At 36.3% G+C, this 16,976-nt stretch overlaps 2 protein-coding genes across 4 annotated transcripts; one reads left to right on the top strand and one right to left on the bottom strand.

The window, feature by feature from the left end:
* Positions 1–9,084: 9,084 nt before the first annotated feature.
* On the top strand, positions 9,085–13,281 carry LOC120069304 (allantoate deiminase 2). Of its 2 annotated transcripts, XM_039021015.1 has the most exons (13): positions 9,367–9,413; positions 9,878–9,972; positions 10,397–10,452; positions 10,528–10,631; positions 10,706–10,790; positions 10,876–10,992; positions 11,125–11,234; positions 11,314–11,419; positions 11,551–11,637; positions 12,261–12,503; positions 12,579–12,704; positions 12,793–12,954; positions 13,048–13,281. In XM_039021015.1, the coding sequence occupies exons 3-13, from the start codon at positions 10,450–10,452 to the stop codon at positions 13,168–13,170; spliced, it is 1,266 nt and encodes a 421-aa protein (XP_038876943.1). In that variant the 5' UTR covers positions 9,367–9,413; positions 9,878–9,972; positions 10,397–10,449; the 3' UTR covers positions 13,171–13,281. The 2 variants fall into 2 exon arrangements, with proteins under 2 accessions (XP_038876942.1, XP_038876943.1); XM_039021014.1 differs by lacking the exon at positions 10,397–10,452 and having other exon boundaries at positions 9,085–9,413.
* A 205-nt stretch (positions 13,282–13,486) lies between these two features.
* LOC120069303 (C-type lectin receptor-like tyrosine-protein kinase At1g52310) lies at positions 13,487–16,856 on the bottom strand. 2 transcript variants are annotated; one of them, XM_039021013.1, is made up of 6 exons: positions 16,583–16,856; positions 16,173–16,341; positions 16,004–16,061; positions 15,187–15,618; positions 14,346–14,916; positions 13,487–14,232 (listed from the first exon to the last, which is right to left on the bottom strand). In XM_039021013.1, the coding sequence occupies exons 2-6, from the start codon at positions 16,260–16,262 to the stop codon at positions 13,713–13,715; spliced, it is 1,671 nt and encodes a 556-aa protein (XP_038876941.1). In that variant the 5' UTR covers positions 16,263–16,341; positions 16,583–16,856; the 3' UTR covers positions 13,487–13,712. The 2 variants fall into 2 exon arrangements, with proteins under 2 accessions (XP_038876941.1, XP_038876940.1); XM_039021012.1 differs by having other exon boundaries at positions 16,173–16,272.
* Positions 16,857–16,976: the final 120 nt, after the last annotated feature.

The following is a 16,976-nucleotide window of genomic DNA, read 5'->3' as shown; positions in this document are numbered from 1 at the left end:
AAAAAATGCGTGCGAGGATGACTGAGAGTTCTTCACCTCTTTCATCCATTCCGAGTGACGATCGGAGCCTTCGACCAGAGCTAGATCTCGAGAGAGTCGGCACCTCCACCCATCCATTCCGAGTTATTAACGCTTATTCATTCTAACATATGACCATCGACGCATGACTATCAATGCATAGGAACATGCATCGCATACCGCGTCCACGAGATTTTGGTTGTTGTGTAAAATTGAATTCTAATTTCCCACCATCAAGTTTTTAGCGCCGTTGTCGGGGACTTGGCAACTAAATGTTTATTAAGATTTGTGTCTCTGCGAGCAAACTTTTTATCTTGGGTATATTGCAGCTTTTGCGACCAGGTAGCAAACAATATTGAAGTGTAGGCGATGCGCTGAAAGCCAATATTGACCACAGGGTAGAAGGACAATCAGTTTTGTGGATTCCTTTCACCCCTCAACGCATGGCTTCAATTTTGTGGATTCCAACACATGAGCGCGTGGGTTGTTCTGCCTAAGGTTTTTTCTTGTTATCTTGTATGCCTTATCCTGTTGAAATTCTTTTTTTCTGATTGCGTTGTTTTGCGATGTTTCTGTGATGGTACATATAGTTCACCTTATTTTCCAACTAATCAACGCAAGGCATTCTTTACTTTCATTAGCTTCTTCAAAATTTGAAAGTCTTAAGTTTTATTTTGTGCAAACCTTTGTTCAAACATTTATTATCGCATTCTTGTAATTTTTTCTTTAGCTTTGCGGTGAGAACGCTGCCAACCTCTAAGTTTGGGGGTAGCAGCGGTCTCGGAGAATTGCGTTCATTATATTGCGATCTTTTTTCTTTTAAAAAAAAAAAAGTTGAAGTGAACTTTTGAGAATAATAACTCCACTATCAGCGCAATGGGGAAACCCATGTTGATAAGAGTTAAGCTGTGAAAGGCACTTGCTCGAAGTTGATTGTCCACATGACACATGTGGGGGCAAGCCAAGACGAAGGCAAGTCACCAGGATCAGTGCATTAGTGCAACTCCTCTGTCCTGCGTAGGCCAAAACAAACGAGACAAGAGTTGAGTTGAATATAGAATGCAACCGAAATTGGATGCCCGCATGACACACGTGAGGGTAAACTAAAACGAAGGGAGTAACCAGGTTCAACGCCGCATTTGAATAAGCCATCGCAAATTTTTGAAGTATTTTGAATGAACGCAATCTCAAAAGCTAAACACAAAATTGTGATGAATGAACAAAATGTATTGAGCAAAGACTTGCCGGATTTAACTTAGACAAGATCTTTTTGAAGAAGCAGCCAAAGTGGAGGAAAGCATTGTGGTGATGGTCAAAGGTGTGTGTAAATTATATTCTGAGAAGCTGGTCATCACAAAGGAAAGCATGAAAGGTGAGTTAGAATTTCTTAAGTAAAACGCATGCTTGAGGACAAGCATGATTTTAAGTTTGGAGGTGTAATGACATGCAGAAACGCATGTCATCTTAGGTCGTTTACTTAAAATTATGAAGGTTGTTAGGCAGAAATTGCGTCGATTATGATAAGAATTCACGAGAAAAAGAGTTTGCGTCGATCAGCATGATGAACCTTAGCTAACCCGTTATCTTGCGTTAGTTATGCATTCAATGTTCTATTTTTGTAGGTAATGTAGGAAATGAATGCAAACGTGGAAACCGGACCACTGCATAGACGACCGCATGCGAAGAACACTCCATCGGAAAGGCAAACGTATCGATCAACACATGGATGTTGCAGTAATCAGCCGTATGCGTCCATCATGTAGAGTTGCGGTATTAAGCGAATGCGGCCATTGAATGATTGTGGCTACGTGACAACGCAAACTAATTGGATCAACGCAAGGTAGGTGGAATGAACGCATCAACGCATCTACCTCGAGAAAATCCAAAAGATGATGTTGACATTTCACCTACCACGTCGTTGGTGGCAGACGTTTAGAAAAGGACTAACCCACCGAACATCAGACTCAAAGCAGTCTAATTAATACTGTCGGCGACCCAAGCTCTATAAATAGAAGCCGACGAGCTGAAATTCAAGTTATCTGGGGGAGGATCCTTGTGAACCAGGGACTTTCCCCGCGATCCAGACAAAATGCGTGAGAGTATGGCTGAGAGTTCTTCACCTCCTTCATCCATTCCGAGTAACGAACGGAGCTAGATCTCGAGAGAGTCAGCTCCTTCGCCCATCCATGGCACCACCGACAGTCTTGACGTACATCCGCTGGAAGTAAAGTTTTGCTTCCAGTCGGTCATTTCTTTTCCTATATTGTATTGTATGACATTTTGAATTAAGGAATTAATACAATTTGTTTTCAATGCATTTATCTGGTCCTTCGACTCCATCTCCATCTTCTTTGCTTAGAATATTTACTTTCATTGCAACACTTAGTGGGAATGCTTGGGTATTGCATACTAAGTCATGTGGATTAGGGATATGGAATATGTAGCAACCTACTGAGAGGTATGCGCTGCGTGAGTGTGTGAGTAACTTTATTTGCTTAGTGTGAAGCTGCGACAACGCCTGTCTATGAGTAAAGTTAGCAACAACCAACTGCCCTTGAGGGTAAGTGGTTGGTCGCATTAAGCAATGCATGCATTGTTCACTAGAGATAGGAGTAATTTTGTGTCATCCAAGTTCATGTGTTTGCCTTGTTTTATGTTGTGCCCAACACCCCTTTAGAACTACTCGAGATAGAGTCTAAAGAAAGAACCTAATGACTCGAGAGAGCTAGGTTAGAATCTAGACTCGAGAGAGCAAGATTAGATCGGCATAAGCAAGAGATAGGGACTTAGAGATAAGCTATGTTTGTCAACACTGCATCGCATGTACCCTAGGAATAGGTATGATATTATGTGGTCGCCTTATTTGTGTGTGTGACACTCTATCATCGCATATGAGAATAGAGACTTATGTGTAGGTCCTATAAACTTATCGCATATATCGCATGCGTTCTAGCAATAGAAGCCGTAGCATTCGCACCGAGAGGTAGTTTACTATTGTATGTGTGTTCCATGATCGCATTGACTTGCGTTGACTAAGGTTGCCCTTGCGGTCACTTTTAAGTATTGCAATGAAATCATCTCCGCATTTTATCTATTTTTCCATACATTTATTTCATGTCAAGGTTTGCTGTATCTCTACCTTTCATGCATATTCTCATTGCGTTCTCTCCATTCTTTTATTTAAACCGCCGTATGCACATCACCGCAAACATATAACTACAAGTCCCTGTGTTCGACCTCAGATTACCCGAGAAACTTGCGTCCATGTTATATTTGGTGTGAACGCAAGAAAACTTGTGGCAGGATGCGTGGTCATCGCATACATTTATCAACGCTTATTCATTCCAACGCATGACCATCGACGCATGACTATCAACGCATATCTTAAGAACATGCATCGCATACCGCGTCCACGGAATTTTGGTTGTTGAGTAAAATTGACTTCTAGTTTCCCACCATCAAGTTTTTAGCGTCGTAGCCGGGGACTTGGCAACTAAATGTTTGTTAAGATTTGTGTCTTTGCGAGCAAACTTTTTATCTTGGGTATATTGTAGCTTTTGCAACCAGGTTGCAAACAATATTGAAGTGTAGGCGATGCGCTGAAAGTTAATGTTGACACAGGGTAGAAGGGCAATCAGTCGCAAAAGAACTTAAGGCAGTTCTAATCTCATGGTGGCCAACATGCGTCCAATAATTGTCGGAAGTTCCAATGGTCAGGGCAACTTGACCTAAGCAGTTGAGACCTATCTCCTGCATGGAAGACTCCTTGCGGTGACAACACTCTTATTTTTCCCAGGACATCTTCTGCTCTATCTTTACTTTGCTTTCTTAGTATAGGTTATTTATTTTATTTTCATTGTTATTTTAAATAATTCTAATTAATTTAATATCCAATATTAAATTAATTTTTACACAAATTCATCTTCATATATTTAAATCATATTTAAATATATTTTCTCCAATTCCTTTTGATTCTAATTTGAACGTTTCAAATTAACTTATCATGCTACTCTAGAGCTAATCCATTTTCGAGGTAGTAGGGGGACCTCATGGACCTAAAGATCATGGGCTCCAACGATCCGAGATTAATCGGCTAAACTCATTAGACCGATCTAACCCCCATTCATTAACTAATGGGTCACTTCACTAAATCCCATAGTTGAACTCCCCTCACTATAGATATATTATGTCCACTCGATATAAACCATGATTAGTAAGTTAACCCTTCATAGGTTGTTCATAATAACGGCTGGGTCAAATCTCTGTTTTATCCTTGAAATTACCTCTTGTTCCTTAAGTCCCCACTGATTCCCTAATGAACAATTATTTTGTGATCCAATCACAAAACCGAGTCCCTCTCATACTAAATGAGAGGGCAGGATCCCTTGTTCAAGCCCTAGAATCAGCGCTTAAGGGAACAACCTTTCTACTATCCCTAAAGTGGGTAGGAGTGAATTCCCTCTTGCACCCTATGTCCTCAGCTATCTATCCAGTCTTACCCCTGAAATGACAGTTATATTAAGCCGGCGCTGTTGAGCCAACCCTCACCTATGCAAATCTAAGAGCAATCCCAGATAAATAGAAGTTTATAGTTAGTTCAGGATTAAGGTCAAGTTACCTAAGTCATCGTTTTGAAATAGTTAGTCTTAAACAGTAAACAACGTTATAAAGTAAGAGTGACTCATTTTGTGGTTCGATCTTGTACAAACTCTTTTGCACAAGGACACCCCCATTCCTCATGTCCAACATGAACCAATTAGGATCACTTCGTTTGTAGCACTTTACAACTCCATGTAACAACTATAGAGCGGGACATATCCGATACTGTTACCAGAATAAGGTACCCAATCTTATCTATGTACTATAGATCATTTTGACTATTTAATCGAACCTGATCCACCTTTATGTCTCTACATAAAGTTCAAGTACTCATCTAATAGTCAAGAGACTTTTAGGTTTATTGGATTTCTATTCAAGCAATAGATCTATTCAATAAAACCTTTATTGAATTATCAGAATAAGCTCTATTGTTTACATACCATGAGTTTTAGGACATAAAACTCAACATTTTGTCCTTTCACACGACTGGGTAATTTGAATTCATTACGTTTCAAATATAATCTCGAGTCTGATCTTGCTCGAGAAGGCCTGAGAAAAACCAACTCAACGAGATTTCAGAAAGTATGCTACTTTTGAAATGTGAAAAGTAAAGCGGATTATTTTGGACAATTTCCCTAAGAACTCCCCAATGGCCAATCCATTAACCTGACCACGTCAGGCCATCCACTTCTGACCTCACGTCTATGCATCTCAATCTCTCTCTCATAGTCTCACACTTCCTTCCTTAGCACACTAGGCCACCCACCTCTGACCCCACGTCTCCTCTTGACCTCTCCCAATCTCCACACACAGCCATGCATCCCACGCCAATGCCTACATGCCCATGCTGGCAGCAACGCATCCCACGCCTACACGTTCAGGTCGGTGGCAACACATCCCACACTTGCACGTCCAGTCGGCGACCACACATGCCACGAGGCCACGCTTGCACATCCACGATGGTGGCCATCCTTACTTTTTTTTTGTAAGTTTACTCTTTTATTATTATTATTATTATTTTAAGTTTTCCATCTTTCAAGCAAATTAAAGATAAATAAAAAAAAAAAAAATTTGATCGAATAAACTGAAACTGACTTCCTCCAGTCCGACTCCAATCACTCAGTTTATGCCAATTTATTTTTAACAACGGTTTTTGAATTTTCTAAACCAAATATGGCGGTTTCGACACTGGTTTTCATGGAAAACCGATCCCTCCTGACCGATACTCATCCCTAACGGAAGATATACACTTCATCACACTGATGAATAATTAAATATTTATTGGAAAAATTTCTTTCTAGAAGCTATATTTATTTATTTATTTCAAATCATGGAATCTACATTGTGAAGGGTCTCTTTCATAGTCAATCCAAAAACATGATTTTGAAAGTAAGAGATTTAATGGAAGCATAGTTGTATTTCAATTTTTCAAATATATATTTGATAGCAGATTCATAAATTAAATTTATGTATTTGATAATATATTTTTAAACCATAAAACTAATTATAGGCACTCATTAAATATTAGATTGAATATAAACCATTACTAATTAATTTATAAACTAGTTTTTTTTTTAAAATTTTTGTATAAGTATAATTTTGTAATATCATATCATATCATATATTATATATTATATAATGCATATTTTAATTTAACCAAAATAATTGAGTTTATAACAAGAATACTATATTTATTATTGTTTTATTACTTTTTCTAATATAATTATGCATTTTAAATCTTCAAATTCAAAATCTGGATACATAAAAAACATGTAAATGTTAGTTTTTAAAATTTGCACAGTTTGAATCACAAAATGTGAAAATAATTTTCAAAAACAGAATTCAAACTGTCCATCAACTTATATTTATTGAACGTAGTGAATCTGAAAACATAAAACAATATCTAAATTACTTATCTAACCGTCCAAAACTTATTTTTTTGAAAAAGATACGATAAGGTTGAGTAGGTGTACCAAAATATCTCTACTAGGTGGATAACCCAAAACTTTTCAAAACAATAGTTTTATATTTTCCGTGCATTTTTCTTTTAAATTTGAAATTCTAAAATATAAAAAATATAGTTCAAAGATAGAAAAAAAATGATATAGTTTTGACTATCAATTTGCCAAGGTATAAATGTTAACCCCAAATTTTCTATTTCATCAAATTATGTCTCAAACTTAGATTAACGTTGTACTTGTACCTTTAAACTTCAAAGACAATTACATTTTAAACCTTCTATTAAGTGTAAAAATCTCCATTAAATTTTAATAAATAATAAACTGTATGACAATAACAAAATTGAGTAGATTTTAAAGAAATCTTACATGGAAAATAAATATTATTTGATTGAAATTATCAGTTTGAATATTCTTATGTTGTGTTCTTGTTAAAAAGAATAGGTGAATAAGTAAAAATGGATTCATGAAAGTAGAGGAATTAAATAACCTCACTACTGTAGTCAGTCTATACAAACAAGTTTGAAAATCTTTAAAACTTGTCGAACTTAAAAGTTAGTCGATATTAGAAGTAACTGTGTCATGGGCTATTCCAAAGTGATAATTGTGTCATTACACGGAGTTAATCGTGTCAATTTGCCATTTTCAAAATGACTAATAATTTCACAGTTTATAAGTTCAAATTTTCTTGTAACACATGCAGATCGTAGAAACACATGTTTAATCAATATTCATATCATAAATATTATCACAACAATTTTATCTGACTGAAGGCATTTGAGTAGCCGTGTGACTTACCTCAAATTAATAAAATTCAGTAGTTAGAAAAAAAGAGCCTGCCTATTAATGTTGAAAAAATTTCTGAAACAAGCTTTCTTTTTAATTGAAATTAAAATCCTTTTAATCTAATCAAATGTTGTATTGGTAGAGATTTCAGTTTAACTTTCCAATCTCCTACCTCCTCCGATTGTACTAAAAAAAAAAAATAATAATAAAAAATAAATAACTTCCCAATCTTATTAGGATTTCTATGATTTTCTAATTTAAAAAACGTTTGGATAAAACTTTGAAAAAGATAAGATTGGGTTTCCAAGCTTAAATTAAGACGGAAAGAAATATTAAAATTTCAATATGAATTCAAAGCTTAATTAAAATAAAACCTACTTCCACAAATTAAATTATCTTCGCATATTTCAATTAAATCTAATTTTACTTAAACTATAATACAAGCAACAACTATAAGTACCCAAATTAATTATATGTGATAAAACTGAAATCAAACAAATCAAATTAATCCTATTTTAAAAAATTCGAGGCGATTACGGGTACATTTAATACATGCGACTACATTTAGTACATGTTTAGGAATGATTAAAATAATCAAAATCACTTTTATCATTTTCTAAATCAATTAGACTACACTTTTAATCACTCAAAATTAATTTAATTTTCAATTTTATACTTTAAATGTAATTTTCATATCATCAAAATTAGTTTAGAATGATTAAAAACATGTTTTACGGTAGATTTGAAAATGATGAAAATAATTTTATTAATTTTAAAATCACTTTTAAATATGTCTAATTGACCATCTGTGTCGAATGTCTCAAAGAAAAGAAATGGAAAGTAGGAGAAAAATTACAAACAAACATTGAAAATACACTTCTTAAAAATAAAATAAAATAAAGTAAAATGAACTTTTTTAGTACAAAATAAAGCCAACTTTTTGTAATTGCTTTGGGTATAAAGTATCAATGTTCGACAAAAATATCAACACCTTAACTTTACAAAAATAACAATTCAAAAATTAATAAAACGTGGACATCTATATATATTTACAAAAAGATATAGAAAGTTTAGTAAATAAATATTTCATATTAATTAACATGTTTATTATTTATATTATATTTTTAATTGACTTATTATTAATTTTTATATTACCATATAAAAGTTGATTTACGATATAAAATTAAAAAAAATTATTTTTTTCTTTCATTTTTAAAATCATTATGAAACATATTTTTATGATCTAAAATAGATGTAGATGAAATAAAAATGATATTTAACATATAAAATTAAATATTAAATTAATTTTATAGGATTAAAGAGTTGTTTTAAAATAATTTTTAACCCAATAAAAGTAATTTTAAGGATTGATAGGTCTAGGAAAATGAATAAAAACTATTTCAAAAGCTTCAATTAGTTACGATCAACGTTATTTCAAAACTCCTATTTGCTACCATATTTATTATTTACTATTTTACATTTTTTTATTATTTAAAATGGTATTTACTATTTTTTTCTCACACTAAAATAATTTACACTTAAAACACATATTGTTATGATCAAAACTAAAATAATCTACACTATGAATATAAATTATCATAACATAGCTATAATAACTAATTGATCGTGGAAAGGCGATGATCACATTGGAAAAGTAAAATGTTATAGCCTCCACTGGACTAATAATTTAATTCATGTGTACTGTTATGAGGCCCACCAGAATTCCGCACCACATATGAGGTGAAGATTCCGGAATTCTGAAGCCGGGAGCCAGAAGCCAAAAAACTAATTTCCAAATTCCACAAAGGCTTTCCGCCTCCGCCATTTCTCTCCGGCTGCCTCTTCTCTCTCCGCCGCTTCTTCTTCCTGCAGCCGCCGCCATGGCCATTGCCTATGCCAACACCGATTGTATTGCCGCTTTTCTCATCAAGGATCATCAGCACCATCATCATAACCACCACCACCACCACCATTCTTCCTTCTCCATCCTGTTTTCCTATCTGCTCTTTTTCCTTCTGTTTTCATCTCCTCCCACCGCTTACGCATTTACTGGTATATTCGTCATCTTCCTCTTATGTTTCGTCTTGATATGCTATTTTTCTTTACAGCCTCGGGATGGAAAATGGATGTTCTTTTGCGAGAATACATGAAACTGAATCGAAATGAATACGAACCACTCGTTTATGTTTTTACGGATAACGAACATGATTAAATTTCACCCACCCTCAATGAACTCTACATAATCGCTTCTCCTAATTTCTGCTCATACTTACTTTTCTCGGAGGATTTGATAGATCTGTTTCTTCTCCATCGCGTTATCTATCGTGGTATAATCATAAAATTTGTATGTTATGTTGCGCGCTTAAGTCAGATTTTCTTTACTTTTTCTTTTTAAGTCGGCAATAGACTGTTTGGCTGGGCACTTTAATCAGCTTTTATCAAACGAAATTATTTTTCATGTTAGTGAACGATTGTATATATGTTGAAACGCTGAAAATATTGTTCAATTTTTTCAGGAGATGTAGCCGAAGATTCAAAGAACAGAAGGGCTGATTTGTTTGTGCAAATTCTTAAGGACGAAGCAGTAGGAAAATTGAACGAACTAGGGAAGGTACCGGACCACGATTCCATTTTCTCCTCTCTCTGTTAGCTACGATGTGCGTGTCCTTGCAAATTTTTGGTACTTGTTAGATTCATTGAATAATTGGACGATTTGCATGTATATATTCGTTTCTTGTATGTGATTCTGCTGTAGTTTTCTATTCATAATATAAAAATGTCTCGTGTTGACCATGTAAATTAATTAGGTTGACTGTATGGTTATTAAAATGTTCCGGCGATTTTATATAATTTTATTATTCTTTCTTAGAGGTCATTGTAATTTTTTATCGAAAGATTTAGAGAATTCCTGAATTTTTCCTCTCTGAAGTTTTTACATTGGTTGCATCCGTTTCCAATTATCAAACACTTCATTCTATGCCATACTGGATATATTATAGCTTAGTGCATGAAAAGTTGTCCTCCCCTTCCCCCAGATAAACCTGATGAATGCCAGAGGTTGAGTTGTAATCCAACTTGAAACTGATCAATGGTGAGTTTTCTGTGTTGTGTTTAAATAATCCCACTTGGTAACTCGAGTTATCTTACTATTGTTCCCAATTACTAGGTGAGTGATGCTGCTCGATATCTTGAGAGAACGTTCTTGAGTCCAGCTTCTATCAAAGCAAGATTTCTTCTTCAAAAATGGATGGAGGATGCTGGTTTAAGAACGTTAGATTTCTACTTCTCCACGTCTTGAAGAATTCTTCATTTTTATTGACTTTTACTCTTTGAACATTTTTCAGGTGGGTTGACTGCATGGGCAATCTACATGGTCGAACTGAGGGAAGGAATGCAAGTGCTGAAGCATTATTGATTGGTTCTCATTTGGTAATTGTCTGACTTCCCCTAAGTAGAGGCAAGAATTTATGCTATATATCAAGCTAAGAATTAAAATTTCTTCTTTTCCTCGTAGGATACTGTTGTTGATGCTGGAAAATTTGATGGCGCATTAGGCATCATATCTGCTATCTCTGCTTTGAAAGTTTTTAATATGAATGGGAAGTTAGAACAATTAAAGAGGCCAATTGAGGTTCGAGTTATTTACTTTCTAATTAGCAATAGTGAACATGGAAGAAATAAGTGACGTTCATTATTAGTCCTGATAATGACAACATTTTCTACCTTGTCATATTTAGTTATAATCAACTACAAAATTATGCAGGTGATTGCTTTCAGTGATGAGGAGGGCGTGAGGTTCCAATCAACATTCTTAGGAAGTGCTGCTATTGCTGGTATTTTACCAGTTTCGTCTTTGGAAATATCAGATAAAAGGTTTTGCTGCGTACTCCAAACTCTCTGGATGCTTATCACTCATTAGTACCTGCATATTAATTAACAATCCTTTTATCAGTGGCATGACTATAAAAGATGTAATTACGGAGAGTGGAGTACAGATAACAGAGGAGAGCTTGTTGCAACTCAAGTATGACCGCAAGTCTGTCTGGGGATATGTTGAGGTATGGCTTCGGATGTTCTTCTGAAATTTGTAGTGTTTGTTCTACACGTAAAATCTTATTCTTAGAACTTAGGTACGTTAATTAATGCTTTTCAATTTTATGAGAATTTTATTGTTTGCTTTGATCTTCAGGTTCATATTGAACAAGGTCCTGTACTTGAGTGGTCTGGTTTTCCTCTTGGAGTGGTTAGAGGCATAGCTGGGCAGACACGGCTAAAGGTACATGAGTTAAATAACCTGTAGGTCATGGAGAAATATACTTGCACAATAACTAATTTAGTGAAAGATTGTGATAATCGTTAATTTGATGTGCTTGCTTGCGACACATTTGATGGCACGGCCATGACATTTATAAATATTAATGGTCATGTTTCTTGACTAACTTGCTATATATTATGGTTGATAAGCATGTTGTTCTGTTTTTTATTTTTACTCCACAGAAGATGCTTATAACTTAAGTTATTCTTTACTTACCTCCAAACCGAAGAAAATTTAGTCAATGGAATAATTTTGAAGCTTGTCCTTTTTATTTTTTTAACTTCACACTACAATCGATTCTGGAAATGAAGTTCAAGGAGAATCAACCAACAGTTCACTATAGGACGTTTTTATCTTCCTGAAAAGCTGTATTATTCCCCTACCTAATCCTATAAGTTGATACATTATATCTTGGTTAATTTACCTACCATTTATCCCTCCGAATTTTTATGTTAGCTGGCGTCGCTGATGTATAAAACTGAAAGGAGGGAAATCTAATTTTCTTGGTCATAAAAAAACTAAAATGGATTTATTTAAGGATGCGAGTTTCGTTTGATAGAGCGATCCGTGCACAAAGATTGCAGGTTACAGTGAGAGGTTCTCAGGGGCATGCTGGAACGGTTCCAATGCCTATGCGACAAGATCCCATGGCAGCTACAGCTGAATTGATTGTACAATTGGAAAAACTCTGTAAGCAACCAGAGAGCTACTTATCTTTTGATGGCCATTGCACTGATTCTACAATGAAATCACTTTCCACATCCCTTGTCTGTACGGTTGGAGAGATATCAACCTGGCCCAGTGCAAGCAATGTCATTCCAGGCCAGGCAAGAATTTGATATAGACACTGCCGACCGTCGTACCTTTTTATCAGACCATTTTTAATGTTTGACATGTTACAGGTGACCTTCACTGTAGATTTACGGACCATCGATGACATAGGACGAGAAGCTGTAATTTATGAATTCTCTAATCGGGTACATCAAATTTGCAGCAGCCGGTCAGTTTCGTGCAATATTGAACGTAAGGTGTGTATCTTCCATCAAGTCCATTGTCCACGTTTAGATCATTTGCTTCCATTCCACAGCTATAATCTGCTATGCCTGTCCCTCTCAGCATGATGCAAATGCCATAATTAGCGATTCAGAGCTGAGCTCGCAGCTGAAATCTGCTGCTTCCACTGCACTCAAAAAAATGGTAGGCGAGATTCAGGAGGAAGTACCTGTATTAATGAGCGGAGCTGGGCACGATGCGATGGCAATGTCTCATTTAACGAAGGTTTGTTCTCAACTTAAATACAACTCTTAAAGTTCTAGTTTTGCATCTGCATCAACATGGTTACACGATGATGCTAATGAGAGACTTTTATAGGTTGGAATGTTGTTTGTCCGCTGTCGTGGAGGCGTAAGTCACTCCCCTGCCGAGCATGTATTGGACGACGACATTTGGGCTGCGGGTTTAGCTGTCATGGAATTTCTAGAAAACCATCTGTAGTATTGTACCTCTGTTCCTTGTACGCAAAAGACTAGTAACTTTAGATAAGTGCTACATGTTAATTCAATTGTACAATCCATCTTGGTTGATTTGCATCTCTCCTTCATCGTACACAAGACTTAATAAACTTCGCCCTGTATGTAAATACAATTTTTACAAGCCATTTTCGTGGGTTGTATTCAATCACTTTCTCGTCATTCAAGCTCCGGTTGTTTTCATTCTGTATTGGTTTTCTACCGTAGCCCAGAGGAAAGCAATAAATTTTGTAAGAATGTGATTCCATCTTTAAAAGAAAGGCAAGTGCCGAACTGAACCATTTTGCTTAATAGGTTGTGAAGTTATATTAAATAATCTTGTTTGTTACCATTACATATTAAACTGCACAATAGTTCGATCAAAGTGGAGTGGTCATACCGTGCCACGGGAGACTAGCATTCTAAAACTATTCAGAAATTGGGTTAAATATAACTACCTACCTTGGATCCTGTCCTAAACTAACTGGCTTCGTTCCAAGTTAGAATCTTGCAATATGAAATCTTACTTCATAGTGAGGGAGCCAATTGTTGTAGCTGATGAACAACATGTGACATTCTAGGGCGCATGGACGGGACGTGCTGTGTGCAAGCATACACGAGGTCCACGACCTTCTGAACAACACCAGCCTCTGGAATTTCAGAAGTAGAAGTGGCCGTTATATGAGGATCCAAGAGATCTAGGTAACGGTGAGCCTGTACAAGGGGGGTTGCCCATTCGAAAATGCTCTGCCAACCAACTGAATCAACTGCCTGCGCTGGCCTTCGACCAGTCACAATTTCAAGCAGTAGCACCCCAAAACTATAGACATCACTTTTTGTGGTTAGCTCGTTTCTGTAGACGAATTCAGGAGCAAGGTATCCATAGGTTCCTCCTGCCATCACTGTCCTCTCATGCATCACTTCATATGCTACCAATTTCGACAAGCCAACTCCCATAAGATGTGCTCCAAATTCTTCATCAAGAAGTACATTACTTGCACGGATGTCACGATGAACCACGTGTGGCTTGACCTTGTCGTGAAGGAACCTGTAAAAAACATGAAAAGTGAGTTAGTTGATAAATCACTAGAGAAGAAATAGGATTGTTAATCAAATTTATTGTTCCTTTGCATCTTTAGAGATGAACGAAATTGTACATACGCGATTCCTTGGGCAAGAGTCGTGGCGATTTTCATCCTCATGTTCCAATCTAAGCTTCGGCCACCTCTTGGTACATGGTGAAGCCATCTATCTAAGGGCCCATTAACAATGAACTCATAAACAATGTAGCGGTCACCATGGTCATAGCAGCATCCTTTCAAAGCAACCAAATTTGGGTGACGAAGTCTAGCAACTCTTGCTATTTCAGAATGGAACTCTTTTTTCCTCTGAAAGCTGGACTTCTTCAACCTTTTAATTGCAACTCTTGAACCATCAGGTAAAAGTCCACTGTACGTACCACCCGTTTTTGTGTCTCCAAGAAGACGGTTCCCCTCACTGAAGTTTTTTGTAATTGATCTTAGCTCTTCTTTGGTAAACACCTTCCACGAAGGCGGTACCAGTGCAGAAGCTGCAGGGTTGGATGGCTTTCGCGACCTTCTTCGTTTCTTGCTCCTCTTGTGGGCAAGAAGCCAAATCACCACAGCTAACGTCGTGCAAAATATCAACCCACTCACAACAGCTAGAATAACTAGATACTCCTTATGGCAGTGCATGCGATGGCATCTATCATCTGATACAAATAAAAGAATATAGATCTCAGTATGGATCACAATATATCTTAATGACTAAACTACCGAGGAACCAGGAAATGAAATGGAATACTGAACATGTTAGATTTCTTCCAATCCTCCTGCTATAAGTTCTCTCTCCCTCTGATTTTTTTTTCCAAATCTATTGTGCATAGGAATGGGTCACGGGAGATGGGGACATCATTTCTTAACAACATACGTAATTAACCATGATGAATAATATATCGAGAACGTCTAAGATGATGGCATACCTAGATTTATCATGCATATAAAAGGGTGAGAACTGTTGCACTTCTCATCCCTAAGAAATGGTGTTGCTGGTCCACCAAATATTAAAGTACATGTTTCAACCGACTCATTCACGCGACAAGAGACATTTTTGCAGTTAGATTGCAAAGTTGTGCCGGGAATAATGGAATCATTCCATTTCGAAACATTATCTGACCATTTCCAAACAAAATCATTTGAGGAGTTGAACGCTCTGCCACCAACCCAACAGCCACCAAGAGTTCCATTACACAGATCTTGTGCAAAGCTAAACTCTTGATATGTTATCAGAGCTGCTAAGTTCCCACCAAAACCATTACATTGGGTCTCTGAATCATTCCATGATTTAGGGCTCGATATGAATCTATAGCACTTAGTCTTGTTTGGGCTAATAGACCAACCATGTGGGCAGCGTCCTAGCCACAGAGAAAAGAATAGAATTTGAGGATGCCGTATTATAACCATAGTATAATAATGATAAACAGAGTATCGAGACAATTTCTCATATGGATGTACTATGCTTGAATGCAAGGAAGTAAAAATGGAAGAGAAAGTAAACCTAAAAACTAAATAGGAAATGCCACATAAATAATCAGCAAGCAGAGGAAGACTCTGACTTAACCATGAAAGAAGAGTTTAAACAAAGAAAAATCTTACACATTCAGAAAGAAGAGAACAATTTCATCATTATTATTATTTTTCCAAACATGAAAGACAAACTGAAAAAACCCTAAACTGTTCTTCCTTCAATTTACTAAACTCTTGGAAGCAAAGTAGCAATTCTAAAAGTTAACAGTATACCTTCTGGATTTTCATTTCTGGAAACAACCGAATGCCCACTTACTGAATCGTTAAACATCTACACAGCCAAAGGAAACTTCAAGACATGATTTCCAATGGCAAAGCCAAAACAAGAATATAACATCAAGCAACAAACAAGATGAAAATGAGTCGAATTCGAGTTCCTTACAGTGTCCGAGGCGCCCATTCTGGACAACCAAAGTAACATGAAAAGCGGAAGAAATTGCAGATACAGCATTTTCATCTCTGTCGGAGCCATTATCCAAACCCTAAGTATGAAAAGTCGAAAGTTCAGCCAGAAAGAGAAGTCGTAAAGAGATCGCACACATCCACCAAACCTAATCAGCCGAGAAAGCGCAGAAATCGACAATCCGCATTGATTCGAACAGATAATTTCACATAGTATTGCTAAAATTGATGTCTAATTTACATCATTCCAGAAACGAGAGGACGCAAAAGCAATTAAAATATACAAAATCCACGAACAAACAAAAATCACAACAACGCGGAAGGTTCAGTTTGAATGGCAAGCGGAAGGAGCAACCAGAAATTGATGAAGAAAAGTTTAAAAAGACTTACCAACCGACAGGGCGTAGACTTCTGAGGTGTTGAAAATGCGAGTGGTTCAGGCTTAGATGAAGAGCCTGTTTCTGTTGGTCTCCATTTCCATGTAGTTCAGGATTTCTTAGGAATCAGAGAAATTATGGCGTAGCTGAGCTGCTGAGAGCACCAAGATTTGGAAGGAGTCATGTTGAGGAAGCAGAAGCATAGGATCAATTGGAGTGAGGAACACAGGAAGAGCGAGTAGTAGTTTGGAAGTTAATGCGGTCTGCCTTCTCTGACCACAACCCTTTCTTTATTTACCGCCACCTTATACCTTGTTCTTGTTGTTATTATTATTATTATTATTATTATTATTATTATTATTATTATTATTATTATTTTTCTGAAAAACACAATTCATAAAAGCCTC

This window comes from Benincasa hispida, unplaced genomic scaffold (genome assembly GCF_009727055.1).
Source record: "Benincasa hispida cultivar B227 unplaced genomic scaffold, ASM972705v1 Contig316, whole genome shotgun sequence".
NCBI lineage: Eukaryota > Viridiplantae > Streptophyta > Magnoliopsida > Cucurbitales > Cucurbitaceae > Benincasa > Benincasa hispida.
This window is presented reverse-complemented; position numbering and strand designations above follow the sequence as displayed.